Source organism: Phasianus colchicus, chromosome 1, assembly GCF_987193195.1.
Source record: "Phasianus colchicus chromosome 1, bPhaCol1.hap1.1, whole genome shotgun sequence".
NCBI lineage: Eukaryota > Metazoa > Chordata > Aves > Galliformes > Phasianidae > Phasianus > Phasianus colchicus.
In genome coordinates this window covers 51,537,879-51,565,427 of record NC_143436.1, presented here as the reverse complement: position 1 = coordinate 51,565,427, position 27,549 = coordinate 51,537,879, and the positions used below count along the sequence as shown (strand labels likewise).

Here is a 27,549-nt window from a genome sequence, read left to right as displayed (position 1 = left end):
TGCTGCGGCGGCGGGGCCGAGGGCTGTAGGGGCTGCTGCGGGTTGCGCGGGTTCGGTGGGCTTGGGGCTCCCTCGCAGGTTGCCTGGGGGCTGTGGGCTCAGCGCCCGGGCAGCGGCGGGAGGGACAGCAGCCATGATGTCTGCTTTCTCCTGGCTGGGAGAAAATGGCTTGAGGTACCCCAAACGGGTTTCAAAAGGTTGGGTTGCATCTGGCTTATTTCTCCCGTGGGAGATGACTGAGAGTAGGGCTGGATGCAAAGCACCCAAACACGGGTCAAATGCTGTTCTGATTTTATATCTTTATTATTAGCTTTAGTGTAAACAACTTGAGGTCATTCTCTCCAAAAAGTAAAAGTGCATAAATAAATAATCTGATCAATGTGAAGGTATTTCAGGTAATTATTATATATTTTTTTTCTTCTGCACGTGAAACTCCACAAAGTTCTTGGGCTTTTGCCGTTTCCATCAGCTATTTATTGTCAATTGAAAAGAGAAGACCCAAAATGAACCAACTTCTGTTAAGATGAATAAACACTGAAGCACACAGTTTATCTCAAAACCTCTCAAATTGTTCCAAGAAGATAAAAATGCAGTTGGGGAGACAGCGAGCTTGCACAAATCTTCATCCCAACTCGCTGCCTTGGTGGTTATCAGCTGTACTTTTGCATGAGTTTTCTGCCTATTCTTTGGCATCTCCAATCCCTCCAGGAGTTATTGCAAATGTGGCTTCGTTTTCAGGCATCTCAGGACTGGGAAAAAAAGAAATCCACAAGTGTTAAATGTAGTAATGGAACGGTCTCCCAAAGGTTTTAAGTAAAAGCAACATGGAATACTTCAGCATCTTTATGAGATGTGATCAATGTTATCAAGATGAGAAAACATGAAACCCACCTCTCTGAAGATGAGAAACACAAGTGAGGGGAAAGGAGGAAGTGTGGGAGAAGAGAAGACTGTGCAAACGTGTCTTCCACATTTCAGATCCTGCTGACCAGGGAGCACTGGTCTCTCCACACAGTTCTGCTAATAGGTTTTTTAATACCTGCATCTGCCCCAGCTCAGCGTGTAAACTGATACCCACTGAGGTCAGCATTTAACAGATCTGGAATGTTCCTGCCAAGGGACAACCATGGCTCTGGGCAGCCTAGTCTAGTGATTGGTGACCCTGTGCATAGCAGGGGCTTTGAAACTAGATGATCATTGGAGTCCTTTCCAACCCAGGCCACTCTGATTTTGTGATTCTATGATTTGATAGTCTTCTAGAAGAAATGAACATCTGGTAGGATTTATGAGGAAAGGTTACATAACGTAATATATATGATATGCAAGAGAACTTGGAATCTACTAATCTAGATCTACCAATCACTCTGTCCTTTCACATTTTCTCTCAACATACCATCCAGATGCATGGTTCATTTGAAACCACCAATCAGTTCACAAGCTATTAAGTTTCGGTGCAATGAACTTTGACACCCTACTGTGTTCATAAAGCAGCTTCTTTCCTGTGAAAGGACAGATTTACCTGTCGTATATCTTTGCAATACGCAGCTCCCCTCTCCCTTTCCTCAAACTAATTCGGGTAGTTGAAGCATGAGCAAGGATGTGGCCCCCAACGGGCTTCTTTGGGTCTGCCTGAAAGCTAAATCAGCAAAAAAAAAAAAAAAAAAAAAGTGATGATTCACCATGCAATTTCCTTAGGCTAATAGTGTGATTAACTGTCAGGCAATGCACAGTGAAGTCAGTAATGAATAATAAACAGGCAGAATTCAAAAGAGGATCTAAACACACCTGTCTCAAGATAAGATGCTCAATGCTCAATGTCCTCTCATCAAATTCAAGAGGTTCAAGAATGTACACAACGTATATACACTGCTTTAAAAGACAGGTGTTTTTTTCAATAGTTGTTATGTTTTGTTCTGTTCATTCAAGACACAGTGAAAGAAATCATCATGCCAGCCAGGAAAAATAGATCATTTTAAAAAATGAATTGAGAGAAACCTATAGGTGTCATCTGTGAATGACTCGTGATACCAGAAAGACCAAAGGACAGCCTGAAATAGTTAGAACATGAGGAGTGTGCCTTCATGTCAATGCCTGTTGCTCAGTCTCAGTTCTTATCTCTGTTAAATATGTAACCAAATATGTAACCAAAGATTAGAAATGTGACAGTGAGTATCGTACGTCATAGTTGCTCCTGGATCAGCAGTCATCTGATTGGTCACAAACACAGCCACATTATATTCTGCAATAGAAAACAATGCAAAGAAGATGAACTGTATCAAATTAGATTTCAAAAATATCCTCATATTCAGGGTAACATCAAGGTTGCTACTGAGGCACTTCAAATTTCAAAGGAAAGAGAAGCAAATGTTCCTTATGCCTGCTGGCTGGGTTTAACGGGAAGACAGCCTAACTTTGCTCTTGTGTCAGCTGTAATATTTCTGCCAGAAAGTGAGCACTTTTCAGAGTTCTGCTGAAGAAGTCTTTCTCAATTCCCATCTTCTCCATGGGCTCCATGCCCTAGGCCTCTTCTCCCTCCCTCTGACTGTTCCCCTTTTTTTGATATTTACTACATAAACACATTTACTCATTCTTTATCAATGTTTCTGAGCCATTCCAAAAAAGGAAGAATCCTGTTCATTCCATCTTCATCCCTCAGAGCATTGTGCAGCAATTAGAATGAGGCAGTGAGCACAGCCTTCTCCTCTCTCTGTACCTTCTCCATTTTTATCCTGTTCTCCATGTTCCTTTTGTATTTAGACTGTAGAAGCTGGGGGAAGGCTGGAAATTTGTCCAGTTTCAAAACCTGGCCTCCTATTTAGGACTTCTCAACAGTATTTCTGGGAGAACTCTAAATGTTAAATAATTCTAAAGACTCTTTTATCTGTCACCTTGAAATAATATACTTTTGTTTCTTTTTGGTAAGTGACAGAAGCGTAAAGTGAGCAAGGATCCCTGGGCCAGAACCTGATTTGATAATACACTTAGTGGTCTTGCCACCAACAATTGCTGTTTCAGTAACACCAATCCATGTTGTCCATATTTTGCAATGTTTCCTTTACCTTCTGATATTTTTTGGAGCCTGGACAGCATCTGAGCGAGTTTCTGTTGTCGTTCAGCCAGCTCTCCACGACCACTGAAATCCACACGGAAGAGTGCCATGATGGAGTCAATGATCTGTATTGTAATTGCACTGGATAAGTCAATACAGTGAAAAACAAACAAACAAAAACTATTCTGAAAGCAGCAAGTGTATGAAAAATAAAAATTAGTCTTGTACCAGTAGTTTGAAGATACCAGCTTCCTCATGGAACTTGGCTGCTACATAGTCAAGCAATTCCATCTGATGTTCACCTGATGAGAAGTACAGTTGACAAATGAAATTAGGGCCAGAAAGAATTCTGAAGCAAGAAAAGCCTAAATTTTGAAATTCCACTTTAAATGCCTGCATTCTTTGTATTTTCACCACCAGCAGCCCTAAGTCCAGTGCCCATTAACAAGCTACTTCTCCAATACCCAATAGTGCTTATGCTTCTGCAGGCTCCAGTTTCCACTCGCCCAGCCAACAACACTTCTTTGTGAAGAGCTCCACAAAAAAAGTCTTGTTTTGAGAATTGAAAACCAACAGAATTCTTTGAAATGAACACTGAATTAAATGACACAAAGAAACTGTATTGCCATATTATTTATGTTCATGTAAAAGTCCCATTTACTTGAAGTATTAATGCAATGTCTTCTGTCAGAGTGCATGAAACTGTTTCTTTGAAGGTCCATTCACAAAATTATAGAGAATTATCGACAGCATTTATAGAGTTAGCTTACGTTCAGACATTAACTGTTGCTTCTGTTACTAAGATGGTACACTGACAACTATAATACACATACTACTAAATTAGAAGCCTTGGAGAAAAATCGTAGTCATCCTAGCAGTTGCAGTGATGGTCTTACTGGTATATGCACGTGCATACAGCACGTTGTCAAGGACTGCATCATGGTCAACATTGAAACGATCAGCAATGTCACGGAGACGGTCTGGTCGGCTGACATCAGTCAGAGTTAAGGATTTCTCTCTGTACAAACCATGCTCTAAAAACACTAAAATTCCATCCCAAAATAAATATATGGGAAAAAAATATATATTTATTCTAATCCTAGAGAAGACTGACTTTTCACACTGTCTTACATACCCTAAGGACAGTTTGAGGCTCTTGATGATAATTGTTTTGTGTTTAGGGTTGACATATGGATATACATGCTGTGGGAATTTAGCAGCTAGTAAAACTTATTCAAACACAGTCTATCACAGACATTAAGTTAGTTCTTAGATAAATTTATTTTGAGATAAATACTTATATCACCTACCATCCCTGGATACATTCAAGGCCAGGCTGGATGTGGCTTCTGGGCAGCCTGGTCTAATGGTTGGTGTCCCTGCCTGTGGCAGGGGGGTTGAAACTAGATGATCTTTGAGGTCCTTTTCAACCTAGGCCATTTCTATGATTCTATGATTCTATGATCATCTGTCTATCTGTTTATTTATTCATTGCTTTCTATAACCTGTCACCACTAAGAAAGCATGTTAAATCCCAAAGAAGTACTTAAAATCTGTATTCTGACTAACTTTTCCAGCTTGGATTAGATAAAATGACAGAGGAAAAGCCACTATACACTACGCTCTCCAAGTTTTCTGTGCCTATCATATTCTTTCCCATGCGTGAAGCCATCTGGAGCCTCCTACTTGCTTGAAATTAGAACAAAATGAATTGTCTTTCCAGTTCAAGGTACCTGTAGCTTTCAGAAGCCCAAAAGATACAAAGTGTTTTCAGTATCAATGAAGATAATCTTTCCACCAGTGTAGCCGTTGGGCCCGGGCAGCTGAGCTGTCACTGGAATGAATCAGAATAAAATGAATAGCTGAGAAAAATATTTTTTCACACTATTATTTTTAATAAAATATGATGACTGTGTACCTGTATCACAGAGAGCCACTGGTTTTAATCAATGTGGAAATCACTAGTTTAGCCTCTTTGAAGTGAATAAGCTAAAATACTCAATCCATTCAGTTGTGATCATTCAGGCGAAAGAATATAACTCTGCTGACTAACTTAGATTGCATTGAATGGAAGAGTCTTCATTTTTCCAGAAGGCTCCACAATTCCCTTTATGCCACAGTGTCCATTTAAGTGAATGTTTGTCTACCCAGTGACCTGTAACTATATTCCAGAAGTGTAATTGTTACAATAGTTATTACTGACTACTATCTACACATTGTGAGATAGTGCTGTGGAATCAGAGTCCTGGCACTGCCAAAGTCTTTGTTTAACCAGTTCATGTTAGCCAGTGGTATCCTTTCAGTGTCCTTTCAGAATGTCATTGTCAGCAGAACTTCTTGAACCCAGGAAATTAAAAGCATTGCTGACAAAGAATCTTGCCTTTGCAAGAGCAATGCTCTTGTTCCCCTATGACTCCTGTTTGTGCTCTGCTTTTCCAGGTAGCATGTGTTGCTCCCTAACATGGCTTATGGACTTCTCTCTCCGTCTGGCAATACTTAGATTGATGTGAGCAGTATTAATAAGCAATTATCTGCATGAGTTCTGTATTCAAACACATCTATTAGAAAGAGTCACAAAGTTTTTTTCACTATATTTCTAGAGACAGAATATTCTGACTTGCTTTTATTGTTGAATATTGTTGAATATTGTGTTGAATTTTTACACCGTTGTAAAGAAAAAAAAAAACAAACAACATTCCCTGTTTTAAGGTAGCACACTTACCACACAGGGTATGAGATAGCTGTGTTTTGCCTGTCCGAAACTCTGTTAAATAAAGAAAAAAAAAAGTCACTTCCTGGGTTTTTTTTGGTCTTTTCTTCCAAGTTTACCAAATTCTGTTACTGCAAAAATTCACCTCTGTTTCTCTAATTATACATCTGTACATTTAAATCCTGATATATAAATCACATTACGTTCAGTGGAAACATCTTGCATGAAAAGCAGAATCTGAAATGCTTTCATCTGATCTTGCCTGACTGCTGTGTTTATTTCTACTTTTCTGTAGAAGTTAAGTACCACAAGGCATGGATGGGAAATTGGTAACTGAGAAAGGAGGAAAAATGAGTGGTTGGGTCCACTTTGACCCCCCAAAACAGGATCAGTCCCAATTGTATTTTCAACTAATTGATCAAGAATAATCTCACAACATCAAATCATACAGGTCTCCAATTTATCTTCTCCAAAGAGATTACCGCATTTTCCAAACTCTTCTTACTGTTTTTGAAGTGCTAACCACAAATGGGTGGAATTTACTCTAACAACTGATTGCAAATTCTTGTATGAAATTCAATGCATCCCAAGTGTAAATAAATAGATCTTTTGTGCCATTACTGAAGAGGAACAGAGATTGCATCAGGGAAATCTTTTCTATATTAGGAAATAGTTAATAGTAGTATTAATGTCATTCTGAATCAGCATGCCCCCCAAATATAGTGATTACTCAGCTCAAACTTAGTCTGCAAGCAATTCAACGTGGATTATTTCTTCTTCCAGACATGCAGTACTCATCTTTGACTACGGTGTGATGTTTCACAGAAGTGATCTAGCTTGATTTAAAATCTAAACTACTCTTTGTCTGTTTAATAATACTCATTTAATGTAGTTTTCTCACCTCCAAAGGCCTCAGTGATTGCCATGCTTTCAATCCCACCACCCAGAAGTTTGCTGCAGAAAGGAAGATAATTATGATATAGTTAAAGCCACAAAATCACAAGAGGAAATGAAAACAGATAATTTTTTTCTGCTTCAAGATGAGTTATATCTGTCCTAAAGCAGGGCACTAAATGACCACTGATTGATAAAATATTAAATCAATCTTCCTTACTGCCTGCAAGAGAAAAATGTATAGAAATTATTGCTGGAAGAGAGAAGATAGAAAACATCCCTGAAAGATAAAGTTCCATAGAAGTATTTCAAGGGAAGTCTTTTAGACTTAATGATTTTGATTGTAGGCCTTCAGGTTGTTTTAATTAGGTGAAAAAATGATGTTCAGGATCATCAAATGATGGTCAGAATTTTTGGATGCAAACTGTTTATTTACAATGACTGCCTGGTTTCCCTCAGAAAAGGAGTTGGTTTTGTTGCTTAGAGATTCAGGCATCTTTGAGACAGCACTTGCTCTAAATGCAAAATAACCTACATGTCCTAACTGATTTTTTGTTCTTTTATACTTTTGTTTCTCATTCAAGACAATAAATATAATCAGAACAGTTTGTACTAAGACAGGAAAAAAGTAGATGTAAGCTTACTCGAATTCCTGGCTGCCAGTAGTAATATGAAATACCATCTTCCGTTTTTCACTGTACTCAAATGCAGTTAGAAAGCCTGGCTCCTAAGGAAGACCAAAGAGAACATGAGAGGCTTATTTTGTTGAGCTTTAAGCTGAAGGCAGAGTGTGATATCCCACCCGGATGACTTCTGTCTACCACAGCCTCATTTCACACATTGGGTATGAAAAGCACCACAACATTCGTCTGGCTGCTGCAAAATATAAAGAATATAAAGAATAGTGAACCGGATAATTTTCAAAATTATCTCGATGAGGTGGTGAAAAATTGTATACAGAGAAATGTTGCGCAGCATTTTGGAGAGGCCAGCATAAATTTAAATGATCAAGAAAGTGATTGGCTTACAATCAGCTTATTTGCAGCTTCTTTAATCTTGTCCACTTTGACCTCTGAAAGCCCTTTTACATTGCACAGTGCTCGTCTTGTTGTCATCTGGATTCCTTTGATAGTGCAGATCCCAACTGACTTCAGTTTTTTAATATCTGCCACGTTCTGCGAAGAAAATTCCTTTCTATGAGTACTTGTGACAGATAACAACCAGCTGGCAAAGTAAACCTTTGAAATACTTTGTTATACACTCATCTGCACGTGTATTTTCACAAAGAAACATATTTACAAAGTAAACTCTTCCTTATGTAGTTTGTGACACCCAAATATCAGAAAACTTTGAGTCACATCAATGTGAAGGATCATGGTGCAGGCTATGTTGGGTCTGGTTGTACTCAACCTGTCCCTGTTCAGTGCCAGTCTTTCTAGATCCAAGCGAATAGTAAAGAAACAGAATGAATTATTTCAGGTGTTGTAGAGTCTAACCTAAAAAACCCTGTCAAATTCAATCTGTCTTTGTTCCCCTTGCACACATAATCTGTAAACCAGGTAATCTGATCACAGCTGGGAGCTGACTTGCATAGGTGTAGGATGCTGACTCTAACCGCTGTGACGTTCCTGCATGTTGACAGCAAATCCAAAGCAAAACACACCTAACCTGCCAGATCCAACAGGCACTTGCATCTGGAATGGGCTTACTAGAGGTTTTAATTCACTGGATACAGCATGAGTTCATTCAGCACCCTACAGGCATGTTTTGCCTCTTCCCACCTCACTTTAGAAATCTGATATCACTGGAAATGTAAAGGCAAGGAACAAATAACTCACAAGAAACATACCATGGGAAAGGTTGGAGGTAATACTGCAATTCATCATCTCTAGCCAAGTTATTTATTTAAAAGAACAAACAAACAAACCACACTATGAGTTGGATGAATCATTTTTTTTATCTACTGTGCGGATATCTGTTCTTAGGATGGGAGGGGGGCTATGGAAAGAATTAGTTGTGGTCATTGGGAAGCTTATTTTTCATCCTGTGAGATATTCTTGACTATTACATTAAGAGGGATAGGTGAGGTAAAATCGATCACAAATAGAAATGACTCTTCCACTCAAAAAAACCCAAAAAATCTGTAATTAAAAAACAAACAAACAAACAAACAAAAACAATATTGAGCTGTTGTTCATGTAGTGTTTTTATATTAAGACAATAGACTTTTGCTGCAAAGATCATTTTTCTAAGCCAAAACTCACTCTTCAGCTTCCTCATTTCTTCAGTGGCCTTGTCTTACTGGTCTCATCAAACTTAAGACTGCTCCACATTACAATTCCCTGAGCAGCAGATCTGGTTGCAGAAGTTCTTGTCCTCTGCTTCCCAAATACATCTTTTACCAACTGTTTGTTTGCCAGCCAAAGTACTAGAATTCTCTTCTACTAGTTGATACCGTGAAGCATTCAGCAGTTTGTCCTGACTGAACACACCGACACACCTGCCCCCTTACACCAGCTGCTTATCCTGATACTCCCAACCTTTTTATGTAGCATCTCTGCCCTAGTTGTATGCCTCTGAGATGGAAACAGGAGCACAGCAAGAATTCAAATGAACAAATAAACAAACTACATAGATCATATTTTTTGTTGTCATACTTTTTGCAAGAATTGATTTACAAATCTAGTTCACAGTGTGGCTACAACAGATGTGCCAGAAAATGTAATAGCACATGCCTGAGGGTAGGAACGCTCAGCAGTGGCATTGGGATCACAGAAACTTAATTCCTATCAAACACTTTAGAACATCAAACCCCAGCCTGGGTTCTGCAAACCTGACTATTTGTGGCCGTGCTGACACATCTACGAAATATTTTTCTCCTATCCCTCTGGGGGGAAAAATATCTAAAGCCATAAAAACTACTTTAAGCATGTGAAATTAATGGGTATAGGTCATCATATGCTCACTGGCACAGATGAGAATAACATCTTCCCCTGAGAAGTAGGAATAAACACTTAATGGGAGAAGAAAAATAATAGAAAAGGAGCAGGAGACTCTCAGTAAGCCACATCTGTCTCCAAAAACAGTATGATGAAGAACAGTCTAAGTCACTACTCTTTATTTTCAAGATTTTCCATAACTTAGCAACATTTTTCTGCATACTGTGCCTTGTTCTATACTGACAAGCTTACACAGCTCTCTTTCAGCTCATGAGGTCAGCCTCTTTGACTAATTTTAATTTTTTAACACAAGAATTTGTGTATTTTTCTTATACTGTACCATCGTTACAGCTCATTACCTCATTATCCTCTCCAGAACTCTTTAAAACCCTGACAATGAATTGTCAGTAAGAAAGTGGAAACAGTTAGACTGCTGACATGCTGAGTGCAGTAACTATAATGCTGGATAACCCTGTCCCATTGTGCCTGTGTCATCCCTGTCTGTATCCATCTACAGTCATTTATCTTAAATTGGAAATTACTTCAGGCAAACCAAACTTCTTATTCTGCTTTTCTAACACTGAACATTCTGACCCATGAGTCAGTCTCCAAGGTAAATATATAATAACAGTAATCCAAGTAAGAAGCTAATGCTTATGTGACAGTAAAGTTGATGATGAGAACAATTCATATTTGATGAAAAAGCTCTCCACTTACTTCTCCAGCTATTAACAGTTTGTTCACTCCCACTCTACTCCCTTAAACAGCCTTCCAAAAATAATTTAGCAACAACTGCCACAGTGTAATTTCAAGGGAACCAAAAATGCAGGTATAATTACAAAGACTGGCAGGAACAGGAAGTGATCTACTATACGGTTTTCATGTAAGTTAGCAGCTAGTTGGCTTTTCAAGAAGTACTGGGTGCTAAATATTTTGAATATCTTGACACTTTATGTAGGAATCTAGTGAGAATGAGATATTTTGAAAACCTGTCTTATCACCAAAGGCAAAATTTGTCTTCACATGACTGATTTAGAATTTTTTGCAAGGAGAAATTTACATGGACAATGATGTGCAGATAAGTCATTGGTAATACTTACAATCCCATGCTTTTGTAGCAGGTCAATGTCCTGAAAAAAGGATTCCTAAAAATAAAAAACAATTAAAAAAACAGTTGAAAGTAGGTCTTTATTTTTCTTAAAATTACATCTATCTCACTCTGTGCTTCAAATTTGTAAACCTTAAAATGGTTTTCCCTAATAACATGTCTTGCTGAACTACCAAAATAAGAAAACCCAGAGTAAGCCAAAAAGGCCTACACATTTCCTACCACTTTCTTCATCAAATATATCTTCATAGGCAAGTAATTCTCTGCTGTAATAAACTTGTGTTAGGATCACATCTTGACTCTTTCATCCACTGTTCTTCAGCCTTTTCTGGCTGATGACCATTCCTTGGAAGCTTCAAATTAACTGATAATCCTCTGGCATTTAATATTAAAGTGCAAGATATAAACCAATAATGATAATTCCATTAAAAACTGTGCATAGCTTTGGAAAGGTTAGTGAAGAGCATCTGAAGAACACAACTGTACAGAGATAATGAGATTTTCTTGGTGTTAGACTGTAACAAAATTCTAAACGAACTTCCTGGTGGTCTTTGGGGACTTCCTGTCTCTCTGTGAGCTTCAGTACACTGTAACCATATCTTCAGACACCTGCTGCACCTGTTTTTCAAAGAACCATAAAATTTACCTCATCATCCTGGTATCCAGATTCTTCTTGGACTACTTGATCCTCCATGGCCTTCATTGTGAAAGAACAGGCAATAAAGTATCGATTGGTACTGAGAAATGCAAACAAAGACAGTATTGGGACCATAATAAATATGCAAGTAACTGTAAAAGGACTTTTAAAATGACCTCAAACTGCACAAACCTTAAGTATGTCATCACATATGGATTTAAACTTGGATTCTGCATCCCTCTCTTTCTCCAGAAGGAGAAAACCTACTGTGTTACTCCCCAGTGAACTAATTTGTCTAGAAAAGGCTTAACTGGTATTAAGAAAACAGAATTCATTCCCTTGTAAGAATCTTGGGTCCCAGTGAGAGTTTGGAGGCAGGAACATTTTAAATGATTTATCATTAGTAGAATTTATTTCCGTAAGCAGTAGCACTGTCAAATAAAAGGGACAGTATTGCCTCTAAGTTATATGAAAGCAGGAAAAATGAACAGTTCCTTATAAATATGATTTCATAACCTGCTGTACCAGTTTTATCATTTTGTAAATTGTTAGGTTGCTTCTGTCTTAACTGTCAGCTTGCCTTCATTGCTCTAGTTTTGTAAAGTGCCTCATCCAGAAGATTGTATATGTTTGCTTACTCATCCTCCTTAATAAAGTCCATGAAAAGAATATGATGTTTTTGTGAACCTACAAAATGAGCTACATTTAACAGAGGATGAGATAATTTAGAATAAATTGCTGCAAATAGCTTTTTTTTTTTTTCCCCTAGCTTTCAAATAGATACAGAAGGTCTGCATAATTTGTTGACAAGAATCACAGAATCACATGTTCACAGAATCATATCACTTGGAGGGGATCCTTAAAGATCATCTAGTCCAACTCCCCTGCAATGAACAGGGACACCTACAGGTAGATCAGGCTGCTCAGAGCTCCTCCAGCCTGACCTTGGATGTCTCCTAGGAGGGGACATCCGCCACCTCTCTGGGAAACCTGTTTCAGTGCCCCACCACCCTTGCTGTAAAACACTTTTTCCTTATAACCAATCTAAATCTTTTAGTCTGAAATGATTTCTCCATGTCCTATCCCAATAGAACCCGCTAAAGAGTCTGTCCCCTTCTTACAGCCTCCATTTAGATACTGAAAGGCTGCTCTCAGATCTCCCCAGAGCCTTCTCATCTCAAGGCTGAACAGTCCCAGCTCTCTCAGCCTGTCAATCTTGTATACGCAGAAGATGGGAAAAGTGAGAAAGAAAATATAATTTTAAGATGATCTTATTTGTGTTTTGAAATGAATGTATGATGCAATCACTTTTGTTAATATTTAGTGGAAACATTCCTATAAAATTAGCTGTTTCTGATAGCATCAGGATATGTGTTTTTTTTTGCATTGCAGTCTTTAAAAGGGGATTATAAACAGGAGGAGAATCAATTTCTTACTTGGGTAGATAGTGATAAGACAAGGGGGAAATTTAAGCTCAAAGAGGGAAGGTTTCGATTAGATGCCAGGGGGAAGTTCTGCACAGAGAGAGTGGTGAGGCTCTGGCACAGGCTGCCCAGAGAAGCTGTGGATGCCCCATCCCTGAAAGTGTTCAAAGCCAGGTTGGATGGAGCCTTGGGCAACCTGGTCTAGTATTAAATGTGGAGGTTGGTGGCCCTGCCTGTGTCAGGGGGGTTGGAACTTGATGATCCTTAGGGTCCTTTCCTACACAAGCCATTCTATGATTCTATGGTTTTGTTTTCTTTTGTTTCAGAACCCTGACAATTATGGATTGAGAGAATGAGAGAATGAGAAATCATGCCTTCGCTTCATACTTTATACAGGAAGAGTAATTCCAATAAAATAATTAAAATTTAAATTAAAGTAATCAAAGAGATTTTAAGCCCACTGAGCTTCAAATACTGAAGAAAGAAAAACAAGTAATGCAAAAGGTATTACAACCATATCCCAACCCTCTCCTCTGTTTAAAACACCCTCCTGAAATGCACATAACCCTGCACAGTTTAAGCCTTCGGTTCTCCCTCCTATTCCTCACCCTGAGGCAACTGGCACCTCCCAGCAGAAAAACCAGGCAGCCGCAGACCTGTGCCTTCCTGCAGTCTAGGAGGAACAACAGAGGAATTATACCACACTCTAATTGAAGCTTTAGGGATGAGCCAAATCCTCCTCCCTTTGCTGGTGCAGTGAAGGCTCAGAAGGTTCCAGTTGTCACAGCCTGCAATGAACCAGATATAAGGCTGGAGGTGTGAAAACACGGCAAATCCATTAAGAAATAAGGATCTTTGTGAGGAAATACAGCCGTTTCGGGGTGCCCTGGGAGCTATTTGTTGGGTACACAAAGCAAAGCCTGCCTGCTGCGCTGTGCTGAGCAGACGCGGGCTGTGCGACAGGCACCCGTCCTGAGCACACCGTGCTGGCTTTAACAAATGGCTCGTGAGCTGACGGAAACATTGCAGCCCACCCAACTGGGGCCGAGCTTGGGCCTCTATTACAAGCGATAAAACGCCTCGTTCGCTCCCCCACCCCGTAGACCACCGGCAGAATCACCACATCCCCCGACCCACCCTCAGCCCCAGCACCGCCCTGAGCTCCTCCTCCTGAGGCAGCGCCCCGCCCTTCCCGCCCAGGGAATGAGGGCAATGGCGCTGCCTGCTGCCTCGGTGTCCCCCCGCAGCACAACGCTGAGCGCATGCACCGCGGGCGCCTGAAAAATCGAGCAGTTTATGTCCGTGCCTGGATTCTGAGTGCCTAAGGCTCTGTCTGCAGAGAGGAACTGGCTGGCACAGCTTTTGAAAACGGCATTATTCCACTAGAACTGTTCCAGAAGAGCACTTAGGCAGGCAGTCCTTTAGCCTAAAGATGAATCCCTTCACAAAGCATGCTTTTACTCCAGACGGAGTGCACGTGCAGGGAGTGATCTTTTTGGTGCTGCTAAGTGGCTCCACAACAGCTAATACATGTGTAAACAGACTTCTGAACAGGTTGCCCAAAGTAGTGCTGAATCCCCATCCCCGGAGACATCCAAGGTCAGGCTGGAGGGGCTCTGAGCACCCTGATCAACCTGTGGGTGTCCCTGTTCATTGCAGGGGAGTTGGGCTGGATGGCCTTTAAGGATTCCTTCCAATTCGAACAATTCTATGATTCTCTCACATTTCCTCTTTTTGGAAGAGCCAATGAATGCACAGAATCTGAAGATCATCTTCCAATCCAAGGTGCAATTTAGGATAACAGATTACACCCAACATCCTCAAAGAGCTGGGATCACTAACTGCTCACTTGACTCCCAGCAGATGTTAAAGAATCACAGAATCATTTTGGTTAGAAAAGATCTCTAAGATCACCTCGTCCAGCCGTGAGCCCATCCCCACCATGCCCACTGACCATGTCCTCAGTGCCACATCCACACGGTTCTGGAACACCTCCAGGGACAGCTGGTGCCACTGCAGCACCACTTTTCCTGGGAAGAAATGCTTCCTGATGTTCAGCCTGAACCTCTCCCGGCACAACTTGAGGCCATTCCCTCTCATCCTATCACTGTTCCCTGGGAGAAGAGGCCGACCCCCAGCTCATCACAACCTCCTTTCAGGTCACAGTAGAGAGCGATGAGGTCTCCCCCGAGCTCCTCTTCTCCAGACTGAACAACCCCAATTCCCTCAGCCATTCCTCATCAGACTTGTGCTCCAGACCCAGCTCTGCTGCCCTTCTCTGAACACACTCCAGGGCCTCAGTGCCTTTCTTGCAGTGAGGGGCCCAGAACTGAACACAGCACTCGAGGTGCAGCCTCACCAGAGCTGAGTACAGAGGGACGGTCACCTCCCTGCTCCTGCTGGCTGCACTACTGCTGATACAAGCCAGGATGCCATTGGCCTTCTTGGCCACCTGGGCACAATGGGTCTCATGTTCAGCTGGATGTCAACTAACAACCCCAGATCCTCTTCCTCCATATCCGCATAGCTTTCAAGCCACTCAGCCTCAAGCCTGTAGCAATCCATGGGGTTGTTGTCAACGAAGTGCAAGACTCCACACGTGATCTTATTGAAGCTCATACGATTGGCCTCAGCCCATTGATCCAGCCTGCCCAGATTCCACTGTAGGGCCTTCCTACCCTCAGGCAGATTGACACTTCCTCCCAGCTTGGTGTTATCTGCAAACTTACTGAGGGGGCACTCAATCCATTGCAATGACTCCACACACTTCATCACCTAACATGGCAAGCTTGCCAAGCAAGTCAAGGCATTCCCATCGCATCCCATTACTGCCATCCTCACCGTGAACCTACAACTGGGTGTTGGTGAGGTGTCATTCTGCACTTCCTTTCATTTGAGATTGTCCCAGCTCCAACAAGGCCAAACTCAAATTAAACCACTGCCACAAAATATATAAAAAATATTCAGCTGATTTTGTCATCTTAAAAAATGTTTTAATCCGTGGTTACAGGAGGGAAATAATGTGGTTTTTATATTGCTTGCTTCTGTGTTTTATTTAGGTCCATATAGATCAAGTTCATAGAATCAAATATATAAACAAATGCCCTTTCTGAACTTTCAGGCTTGTAGTATGCCTGTCCCTACACAGGACAGAATATAACCCAGGAAGATTCAGCCTCCTGAGAAAATGATGTATTACATGTCTGTGCTATTAATATTAAAGAGAAGCCAGGTGAATGCAGGACCACATCAGGATGGATGTGACTGGAGAAGAAAAGATGCCAAAGACAATTTATTCATTAAAGCAAACAAACAAACGCAAATGGGTGAACACACGTACAGTTACTTTTCTGAGTCAAGAAGAAATAATCTGTAAGTATATAAACTATATAAAGACATTAGGTGATAACAGTCTAAACACTACGAGCTTCCTTTTCTTTGTAATGATTTCAAAATATTACTGTAAAATAGATAATTCTTAATATGTGATAAAGGATGTCATGAAAAAATAAAAGGAAGACTCAAAGAAAGAAGGCCACTTTTAAGTTTTGCAAAACCTAATCCCAGTTAACAGCCTTTCTGGAGACATGCACCAATTTATCATATGCAGAGTCCATCAGAAAGACGGAATAAGTAAGTAAAGCTTTCCCTTTTGAAAATGAATGTTTTTAAGATATGAAAAGCAAACCAGTAAAAGGCAACAATAGGGCTGAAAGGGACAAGAAGAGATTATCTAGTTCAAAGCTGAATCAACTGAACTCAGAGGATGTTTCCTTGCCTGGGGAAACCGGACTTTGTTTTATTAGAGGGTTGTGAGGTTTTTTTTTTGAGAAAGAACCAGATAATTTCTGGTCCTGGTTTCTGGTTTCTGACTATCCTTGCTATCACCCTTGAACTCCATCTTTCACTTGGTAATGCAATTTTGTTTGTAAAAGTGTGCTATATACTTTAAGCTAACTTCTAGTTTAAAAAGATCGAATAACCGTGACTAATTCTTGCATTCTTGTGTCTTCTACCGCAAAAGAAACAAAATGCCAGCACAGCCAGCTCTAAAATAATTGCCCCATACTGATGCATTAGTGTGCACAGCTTGCTCTTACCTGCTCTCCTCTTTTGGGGCTACAACATTGTAACCATGTAGTTCTCTAGTATTGCCATTCCCAGTATTACAGTGAATTTCTAAGGCCTCAGGGCTGAGGCTTGTCAGGCTTGCTTTCTCTGAGCTTCACTTGACCCTTCTGTAACCTCGTTTTACTCAGTTAGCTGGGATAGCAGCTTCTATAAATGACCAGGTGTCTCTGGCTAATTTGTTTTACTTCTGTTTATCTGTGTTGTACAGCCATTCTTTCATTAAAAAAAAAAAAAGGCAGGAACAAATGGTTATTATGTAGAATGAGAGATTTACAGCTAGCACAGTGATGTAGTGCAGAGAAATACAGGCCTGGTGCGATAGCAGAGACCTTGAGAACTGTGGACAGGATGTGGTATAAAGGAGCACAGGCAAGGATGATAACAGGCAGGACACAGGCTTGACAAAAGAAACTTGATGGCTATAAAGAGCTCATCAGCGATAAAATAAGAGTAAATCTGGAGCTGTCCAGCTGGTTTTAGGGTAACAAAGAAATAGTATCTAATATATGTCATGTGCACCACGCATAGCAAAATCAGATGTAACATGGAGATGCAGACCAGAGAGTAAGGGTATAAATACATGCTAGCAAACATAAAAATGACACCAGGTGAATCCTTGAGTGAGGAAGAAACCACCAACATGAACATCATATTCCTCCCAGTAAAGGACTCCTGACTGACAGCTCTTTAACAGTTCTCCCACACGTACCAGAATGAAACCACCAACCTTACAACCCACAGAAATAGTGGAAGGGAGAGTGAAATACAGGGAAAAGGAGCAGAAACCAAGAACTATGTGTGTGTGTGTTTCAGTTTTATAGAAGTATTCTCACTGCATCATTATTCTTTCCCTTTTGTAAGTTATATCTGGATCAATAAACATTACACATTTCTATTTTCCTAACAATACATTCTTGGCTTCACATATGCATGATGCTGTCTGCAAAGCAGGTTCATTACTTGGTGTGCAATGAGCCAATTCCCACACACTCAGGAGAGATATTTCTTTTTGTTCAGACCTGGGTGCTCCAAGGAAGTTTCCACCAACCAAACAAAACAATGCAATTTTCTTCACTGTGTTCATACATTAAATGCACATGTTCTCTGCCTATGTAATACAGAACATCTAGTACCTATATATTCATAAGGTTAGACAAACATGATACTCAATAAACATTAAACATAAGATTTCAATTATAGTAACAATACATTATCAACTTTGCATGCACACAGTTCTGCACACATACACACACAAAACTGTTATAACAAAATGCACTTGGGGAAATATGTTACTCTGAATCATGAAATAACTAATTTGGGAGACCCAGGTCTTTTTAACACTAGGAGAGCTTTCTAAACAGCTTTAGCAAATTCCAAAATAACTGTTCTTAACTCCACACAGAGATTTTTGTTCTGGACAAAGTGCATGTTGTTCTACTTTAATTCAATCAACTTTATAAAGCTTATGGAAAAGATAATCAGGGAAAACAGACTAATTATGGAATAAGAATGCCCACACATGTAGCTAGGTGGGAAGTGTAAGTGTAGTTGCACTTGCAGACATCTTCGGTCATTTGAATTAACCTCCAAGGTCAGAAAAAAATTACTGCTGCTTTCTTCATCCTGATTTATTTACCATGAAATTATGATCAGCCTTCACAGCCAGTGACAATGCCACTGACAAGCCTGCATTTGAACTGAAGGTCAGTCACAGGCCCAGTTCAAGTCTATAGGCAAATTATCTTCATTTCACTCAAGTAAAAAGGCGGAATTGCCTAAATATTCTGCTCACGGATGGAATAGGAAACCACCATCCAAACTCTGGGCCTGAGTGGAACAGTGCGTGGCCAGGCTGGCATGCTGTCCCCAGCACGGCTGCTGCAGCCCTCAGACACAGCTCTGCTCTGAGCCAGCTGGGCGTTTGTCATGCTCTGCCTTATATAAATGGCTTTGCATTTCTACTGCTTGTATTCACTCTGGTGCTTATGTGAACAGTAAAAAAAGTCAAGATGGGACCAGCTAGTGGGGTGGGGAAGAGAGTCAGGAGAAATTGCTTTGGTTTGATGTTGGATCAATTTTGTCATTTGGTGGACACCCGTTATTCCTTTAAACAGAGAATGCTCTGGAAGTGAATGCAAATACAGGAAGGAGAATTTGCCTGGTGGGAGCTGTATATGTTGGTGCATGAGACAGAAAAGGAGAGAGAAGCAACAGAATGAGTTCTTTAGAAAAAACAAAAAGAGACTGAAAACTTGATTTAAGCAGACTATGCCCCAGAAAGAGTTAAAACAAGAAAACTGCTCCTAGATGAAACTGCCATGCTGCAGAACACAGCACTGTGTGTATTCTTTACAGCAAAGACATTCTGTCTCCTAATACAAACAAGCTGGAAGTACTGCAAATATTGTCTTAACTGCTATGGCCAAAAAAGTCAACGCTTCTCTAATTTATTCACACATCAGCATTGAGAATTAATCTAAATTAGACTCAAAGCAGAGCAGCTTTATCCACAGAACACGGAAGAGCAGTTTTCAGTGTTACAGCTAAAAAAGGTATAATTAATTGAATGTTTTCCTTTTCTCCTCTAATATATTACAGCTCACAGAAGCGGAGTGCTTCTGTTGTCAAGTAGGTTGAATAATGTCTTTGAGTGCACTGCTCTGTTTTGTACTGCGGGCAGCGTTTTCATTGGCATGCTTCAGAAACAAGAATGTATTTAATGTGAGCTAATAGAAAATAGATAATTTCCAAGTTACAGGAGACTTCACTGGTCACATCAATAAATGGCATTTTGTGAGCAAAATATTTTGAATTCATATTTGGAGGAGGTTCAGCACTGGCATTAGAGATATTTCTTCTTAAAAAAAAAAAAGAAAGAAATCAAAACTGAAGAACATCAACTTGAAAAACTTTCACAGTGCTTCCATGCACTTAGCAAGTTTGAAAAAGTTAATGTTTTCTAGCTCAGCTTCTGAGCTTGTGATAGTTTTTCTTTTAGACCAGCCACCCTGCAGAACTGGATGTGCTCTTCTTTCGGCCAGTTTCCTACACTCAGTTTTGCTGCTGCTTCTGCAAGTGAGTTTGTATGTAAACCACAGAAACAAACATATCTTGCTCCATTTGCATTCCATGTTTGCCAGGCTAGTGGCCGGAAAAGATCATGATCAGTTTCTTTTCAAATTTTAAAGCTTGGATAGACATTAACTGCCTCATCACAGTTATTTTTACTTTGGGATAACATTTAGAACTCTCAAAAGGGTTGTAGTTAGCCTTAAATATGGTGTTTCCTTGATTTTGCTACACATAAAGCCTTAATTTGCAAATGGTTCAGGTAATAATTTGCTTCAGTCTCACAATTTGAACTTTAGTGAATGATTAACGTGATGATTCTGATATTTAACCCCTTGTTCCTCCTTCCTTGGATTATCAGTTTCTTTGCCTGCCTTACTGGAAACGTGTCTACACCTTAAACATTTCCTCTGTCTGTATCACACAGTAAGCTTTCAAGCTCTTCTCTCCTGGTGTTTTCTGCTGAATTAGTAATTATAAATGATAAGCAATTTTTTTTTCTCCTGAAACTCAGCACAGGCTCACAGCTCTCACTGAGTTCAATATATCCCAGTACTTCCCTCTGCAATCTTTCTTTCTGTTTATCTGGCCCTCTTGTTGTTTTCCTATTGGATCATTAAGGCAGTGCTTTCTGCTCTAATGGCTGGACAATCCAACATGGAGGTAAGGGTCAAAGCTTCCGAGAACAAATTTCACACATGACTTCTGCTCTTAGGTCAAGGAGATGGATAGCAGACCACATGGTGACTCTCAGATGTTCAACTGGAAAAACAGCATTCGGTATTTTAACTGCAGCCATAAGGTGTTTTTAAGTGAACAGCCACTGAGCACATTCCCACCAGCACAGTGCCAGCGCAGCAAAAGCAAACTGGAGATAAGAAGCTGATGAGAATAACAACAATCCTTCATCCCGGGCATTGTGAGGAATGATTGAGCGGCCTTGAAGGTCCTCTATCTAAAGTAAAAGCACCTGCAAATTGGTTCATGAGACTGAACTACCCAGGCAGAGGATTTTCCTGTCTGTTGCTTCAGAAGGAAATTATGTCTATTTGATAGAAAAAAAGACAGAGAAGGAAATTCTAGGCACTACTGCAATAAGAATGAAATATACAGTCACCAACACTATTAGGATTCCTAAAGAGCAAATACTAAAGAAAACCTGTTGAGGAGCATAAAAGTACAACAGATGTCAAACTATCACCATTTTGAGTCTAAAAAATATATCCAAAGCACTAGAGTTTAGAAGCTGCATCTATCAATAGGTTGAGGACAACATAAGCTGTGTAAGCTCTTACAGGACCCATCCAGAGAATGGAAGAAAGTACTCTCAGCTGTTCTTCTGGATGTGATGGAAGGTTCTAGCAGGGAACAAGGAAGGAACATTACTGGCTAAGGGACAGAATCTGTGGGGATAAGCTGACAAAGAAGCAGTACTAAAAAGTACAAAGCAAGGCCACTGCAGTACTCCCTGTAGGTGAGCAAATGCCTTTAGGAATTGCTAATGTATTGCAAGGTAGATTGGGATGCCAACAAGAAGATCAGCTATCAAAAATTCACTCAGCCATCTACAACATCTTCCATCCTTCTCCATTTTATCACCTCTCTAGGATGAGGTGCTATTTCAGTCATGTTTTCAGCATATATTGACACTGCCTGGAGGTTTGAAACAAATACTAGCAGACTGCATTCCCCCCATCTAGCACAGGACTGTGAATCCAGTACCTAAGGAAGTATTTGCACTAATTTGACACTCACAAATGGATACACCTACTAGCACCTCTGATGAGTCTCAGCTATCCAGGGCCAACAAGCAAACCCATGTATACATGTACATGCACCATCCTTATTATGGGGAGGACGTGATGCAGCAAAGCAAGCCTGCAAAGTCTTAGTAAAACAAATAATATTTTACCTTTTCCTCGTTCTATAACTGGAAGATGCATTGTTTTAAATTTTGCTTGTTGGACTTGGAAGACTTTTCTTGTTTGATGAAGCTGGCAATTGCTAGAAGCTTGTCCATGTTGTAGTTCTTTCAAGAGAAAAAAGGAAGGGAGAAAAAATGTTTGAGTCATCTACCACAGTGGTAAAATAAATGCCTTAATTTTCATGCATTCTCTTTAAAGAGGTTAACTCATCCACAAGTGAGACATGACTGTTTCTAGGGCAAAATAAAGCATCCACCATTGCTGGCAGCACCACACTGCAGTCATGTGAAAAGAATAAAAGCATCCTCTCCTGCTGAAATTGCTAGAGAAATTGCAGGGTGGTAGAAAGCAATTACAGGCTTGGAAAAGCTATGATAGCAGGGTAATGTCCTCATCTAGTATTAAAAAAAAAAAAAAAAAAAAAAAAAAAAAAAAACTTAATGAATTATTCCATAAAACACCCAACCACTGCTGAAGTCAGCTGTCTCTAACAAAAGCAAGTTTGGAGATAGCTTCCCTGAAAATTTATTGGCTCCATGAATTACTTTAACAAAATTAATGTCACACAACACGCTCATATTCCCAGTTTCAACATGTAGGTCTGGGAAGAAAAGTGGCACCAGCAACCAGTCCTTCCCAAATATCCATTCCCTGCGTAGTTACTCAGTGAAACACATTTCCCCCCTGCCATCTGCAGTGACAAAGCAGTACCTGTAAGGGGTCGTCTTCTAACACTCCGTAGTGGCAAGATGCTGGCTGTGGTGAGACAAACTGATGTGCTGGCAGTATGGAGTTCTCTCGGATGATATTTAAAGATCCACAAAGGCATTCCAAAGAATAAAAGGAATCCAGAGCCTGGCAGAATTTCTGCAATGGTGCACATTACATAAAATTAAAAAAAAAAAAAAATGCACTCAAGGATGTAGCTTGGTCAAGAGAAACAGAAGCTGCTGCTTCTACTTGTTGGCAGACATGGCAGCAAAAGTCTTCATTACAAAAGTGTGCAGAAATCACCAAGATGCAAGCTGACTGAATTCTGTGCGTTGCACTGAAAGTAAGAATCCTCTGCAATAAGACTGAATATAAAAGAAAATGCGTGACATACTTCATTTCAGATTTTAAGGAGAACAACTTGCTGTTTTGAGAGCTTCCTTTATAAGAATAGGAACACAGTGGGCAGACCTGAAGGCTCACCACCCATTTTTTTCCCTCTTTTTCAATGTACTTTGCAATACACACATCCTGAAATTCAATTTAAGAATGATACAATTCAGCTTACATTCAAAGCATTTATAGAGAAATAAATGGCTATCATTACCAACTTTGAATGTTCTCAGTGGCTTCTGTAACAGGTTCAGCATTCCTAGCCCCCTACCCAGTGCAGCCTCTGTCTACATTTAATACTACCATTCCTCCCACCACTTCTCTCCATGATGCTTTGTCCAAATAGCCACGATTTACTTTTCCCTTTCTGCCTTACTTTATTTGCTGCCTGTGCTTAGAACTTTCCCCTCCTCTGTGTGACAAATAGCCATGTCTTTCTTTCTTTCTTCTACAGCATTAACAAAAATACATCTGATGAAAACTATGTATTTCTATTAGGCATTTTAAAGTGGTTTGCTATTCTGTGTCCAGGCACAGGAGGAACGCTCTTGCATTTGTCCATCATACGCATCATTCAGGTCCCAAGATTTCAAAACAAGAATTAAATCAGAGGCTCTTAATTAAACAGTCAAACCTTAAGTGGCAGGCACTCACCTTGGCAGCAAGATAAATGCTTATTACGGAGCATTTTTAAATATGTAGATACTTGTCTAGGTGACTGAATAGCAAATCAGGAAGTCGTTCTGGAAATTACTATTTTTATTTATTTTTCATTGTCTTGACCATTGTTCCTTGCAAACTATTGAGCACTGGCTCACCTATCTCAACTCAGATTACAAGCTTTCCCGTGTCCTGCACAAGGCTTGGCAGGATTCCTGACAACAAGTTATCGCCGCCAGTTGTTTAACTTTGGAACTGAAGTAGCACATTACTTCAGCAGATAATGAATGAACAAATTGTGGAAACAGCCTGCCTGCTGACCTATGGCAACAGTTTAGCTTTCTCTTGGGCTGACAAGATTTAAACTTGCAGACTGAGTTTCACCAGCTTTTATACCCAGAATGAATCGAATTACCTATATGTGTGAGCTGGGAACCAGCTTCTAAATACAACACCCTTCCCTCCCAGTAATGTTAAATATGAGATTCTTTAAATCATTCAGGCACTTGGTGCATAAGTCACATTCAAGTATTGTTTTGCCCATGTCATATCAATGAGCATTCTTTTACACTGCATTCTTGTGGGCAGTGCTTCTCCCAGCAACTCATCATCTTGAAGGAATGCGGGGAAGGGAGGGGAGAATGCAAAACACAGTTCCAAATTCAAAACTTAGAACCTTCCTAAAGCAGAGGATACGTGTTTTACATGTTAGTGTATATAAGAATATCATGGAATCATAGAATCATAGAATGGCCTGGGTTGAAAAGGACCTCAAAGATCATCCAGTTCCAACCCCCTGCTTTGTGCAGGGTCGCCAACCACCAGACCAGGCTGCCCAGAGCCACATCCAGCCTGGCCTTGAATGCCTCCAGGGATGGGGCATCCACAGCCTCCTTGGGCAACCTGTTCCAGTGCATCGCCAACCTCTGAGTGAAAAACCTCCTCCTAATATCTAACCTAAACCTCCCCTGTCTCAGTTTAAAACCATTCCCCCTTGTCCTATCACGATCAACTCTCGTAAACAGCCCTTCACTGTTGATATGCTCCCTTTAAGTATTGGAAGGCCACAATGAGGTCTCCCTAAAGTCTTCTCCAAGCTAAACAAGCCCAGTTCCCTCAGCCTTTCCTCATAGAGAGGTGCTCCAGCCCTCTGATCATCTTAGTGGTCCTCCTGTGGACCCGCTCCAAGAGCTCCACCTCCTTCCTGTACCGAGGGCCCCAGGCCTGCACGCAGTACTGCAGATGGGGCCTCACAAGAGCCGAGTAGAGAGGGACAACCACCTCCCTCTCCCTGCTGGCCACTCCTTTTTTAATGCAGCCCAGAACATAGTTGGCCTTCCGGGCTGCAAGTGCACACTGCTGGGATATATAAACAGTTATATATAAGAAAAGCTCATGTAAATAAATGTGTGTATCAGACAATTCAGGGAAGGAGGGCAGAGATGGAGACTGAAGGGCAATGGACTCAATTTCCAGCTTACAGCTTGCTTAAGGTGTGTTTCCTGACAGAAACAAAGCCACTTTCACCCACCATCCATTCTGAAACTACACTGAGAAGCTGAGAAACTACACTGAGATGTCTTGAATTCATCAGTACTGAAACAATAACAGCAGATATATAAGACTCAATTAATGAATAAAGGGAAATCCTAGGATTTAAGGAAAGAAAAAATGACAAATCCATGTAGTTTTTATTGTTACCAATATCAGAATTGGAGAAACCTTTGATTGTACTGTTTACACGACCAAAAAGCATATCCATGCTTTATTTTGAATTAAGAAACAACTGAAGTTTCAATTGATGCAGAGCCTGTAATTAAAAAGTGCAATATTTGGCACAGAAAGAATTAAGACATTTCTCTTTCTCCCTTATTTTTTAAGAAGGTCATATGAGCAAAAGAGAATGATCAGTTTGCTGGTGTCAATGTTTAGAACTTCTAGCAGGCAGTAAAAACCCACTGTGATAAGTGGAAAGCATTGAAGAACCCAAGAACGAGTGAAAAGTCTCATAGAAAAGGCAGGTGTGAATTAGGTGAAGGCTTATTCCTTAGGTGAGATACAGAGGGCGGAAATGAGAGACCAGAAATCAAAACAGGACTGTACTGCCATTTGATTACTACACTTTCTGAAAGCTCTGTTATCCACAAGACAAAGGCATGCACTTTCCTGATTATCACTTGGTGATTCAATGTAAGGATAACATCCATTACAACCACATATCCTCAAAAGTCACAACTGATGGCTGGAGATTAGGATTCCTACAAGAATCAGTTAACAGATGCCTGCACATCACTGTGGAATTCTCTATTCATAGAGCAAGTATTGGTTTTCCAGCTGCTCCTACGACAGTGGAGTTCTGCATCTCGTTTCTCTTTCTAGCTGTTTTCTCTGCCTAGCTCTACACGCTGCCGTGAGGGCCTCCTGGTGGTGCAACCTGTGACCGTCAAGCAGGAGGAAAGCAGTTGCAATGTGGTGTGGCAGCTGTCCTCCCATGTCTGGAGCTGACCATAACGTGAAGAAAAAAACCGAACAAACCTGAAAAAGAGGTGTTTGCTTCGGCAATATCATAGAATCACAGAATCACAAAATGTCCTGGGTTGGAAGGGACCTCAAGGATCATGAGTCTACAACCCCCCTGCCACATGCAGGGCCACCAACCTCCACATTTAATACTAGACCAGGCTGCCCGGGGCCCCATCCAACCTGGCCTGCTATAACAGGTGAGATATTTATACCACTATCTATCATTCTAGAAGAAGGGATATAATGAACTGCAGAACACTGAGGTGTCAAGAATTGCCTTACTGCTCAATAAATTAATTGGGAATGAAATTATTTTCAGTATGAAAAAAAAAGCTTAAGTTTTAAACTCAGCCTCGTCTAGCCCACCAGTGAATGTAGCAAGTTTTAAATGTCAGAAATGAAAACAAATACCCTCTTTGACATCACAATAAGCATAGAGGTTTGGGGGAGGCCAGGTTGGCTATTAGGAAGAATTTCTTCTCCCAGAGAGCGGTGCTGCAGTGGCACAGGCTGCCCAGGGAGGTGGTGCAGTCATCGACCCTGGAGGGGTTCCAGAACTGTGTGGATGTGGCACTGAGGACGTGGTTATGGGCACGGTGGGGATGGGCTGGAGGTTGGACCGGGAGGTCTTAGAGGTCTTTTCCAAACTTAATGATTCCGTGATTCTATGATCTCTGTCTTGGATGAGCAATAAGGCTGTGAGTCCTGCCCTATGTCCCGTGCTCTGAGCTCAAAACAGCAGCCTCTTATGGTAAGAATGTGAGCGCTAACTTGGCTTCCCCCATCTCCCCTCAGTTTTTTGTCTTTCCAGATGAATTTCTTCTCACCACTTCCTGATGAAAACGGTGATTCCCTGAGCTTTGAGAGAATCCCTGCAAGACCCCGGGTGAGACAGTTTGGTTTTCTGATATTAATGCTGTATTCCCACAGCCCTCAACGGACAACACGGCGCTGTGAGGCTGCACCCCGAGTGCTGCGTTCAGTTCTGGGCCCTTCGCTGCAGAAAAAACACGGAGGCCCTGGAGCGTGTCTGGAGAACGGCAGCAGAGCTGCGAGGGGTCTGGAGCACAAGTCCGATGGGGAGCGGCTGAGGGAACTGGGGCTGTTCAGCCTGGAGAAGAGGAGCTCAGGGGAGACCACAGTCTGCGAGCAGGCACCGAAGCCCCGCACGCTCCTCGCCCCGTCTGAGCACGGCCGTACGCCCGCAGCGCACTTAACCCCACCCATGCCCCCCGCGAGGCCCGGAACCCCGTCGCCAGGCCCCACGCCCAGGGCAGCAGCTGGGCGGAGCGGCGAGGCCCCGATGTCTCCATGGCGACGCGCCGGCCGCAAACCGCCGTCGGGCCACGCGGCGGACCCGCCGCGCAGAGCGGCGG

General features: G+C 41.1%; 1 protein-coding gene across 3 annotated transcripts; it reads right to left on the bottom strand.

Moving 5' to 3' along the window:
• Positions 1-51: 51 nt before the first annotated feature.
• On the bottom strand, positions 52-27,446 carry DMC1 (DNA meiotic recombinase 1). Of its 3 annotated transcripts, XM_090142162.1 has the most exons (17): positions 23,645-27,446; positions 22,598-22,753; positions 21,874-21,990; positions 13,370-13,549; positions 11,347-11,437; positions 10,693-10,737; positions 7,682-7,828; positions 7,298-7,380; positions 6,661-6,713; positions 5,772-5,813; positions 4,811-4,883; positions 3,946-4,037; positions 3,278-3,351; positions 3,060-3,174; positions 2,179-2,239; positions 1,520-1,636; positions 52-749 (listed from the first exon to the last, which is right to left on the bottom strand). In XM_090142162.1, exons 5-17 carry the CDS (start codon positions 11,401-11,403, stop codon positions 680-682), a joined length of 1,029 nt encoding a protein of 342 aa, XP_089998288.1. In that variant the 5' UTR covers positions 11,404-11,437; positions 13,370-13,549; positions 21,874-21,990; positions 22,598-22,753; positions 23,645-27,446; the 3' UTR covers positions 52-679. The 3 variants fall into 3 exon arrangements, with proteins under 3 accessions (XP_089998288.1, XP_089998290.1, XP_031456034.2); XM_090142164.1 differs by lacking the exon at positions 7,682-7,828; XM_031600174.2 differs by lacking the exons at positions 52-749; positions 21,874-21,990; positions 22,598-22,753; positions 23,645-27,446 and adding an exon at positions 13,899-14,135 and having other exon boundaries at positions 1,516-1,636; positions 13,370-13,434.
• Between the last annotated feature and the right edge of the window lie 103 nt (positions 27,447-27,549).

What these genes read in the sequence shown, in the direction of transcription:
- DMC1 (XM_090142162.1), bottom strand. Translation starts at nt 11,403, where the DNA reads ATGAAGGCCATGGAGGATCAAGTAGTCCAAGAAGAATCTGGATACCAG. An exon ending in ACTGGCAGCCAGGAATTCGA is followed by an intron (nt 6,714 to 7,297) that starts GTAAGCTTACAT and finishes TCCTTTCTGCAG; the next exon opens with CAAACTTCTGGGTGGTGGGA. An exon ending in ATTGCAAAGATATACGACAG is followed by an intron (nt 750 to 1,519) that starts GTAAATCTGTCC and finishes TTTTTTTCCCAG; the next exon opens with TCCTGAGATGCCTGAAAACG.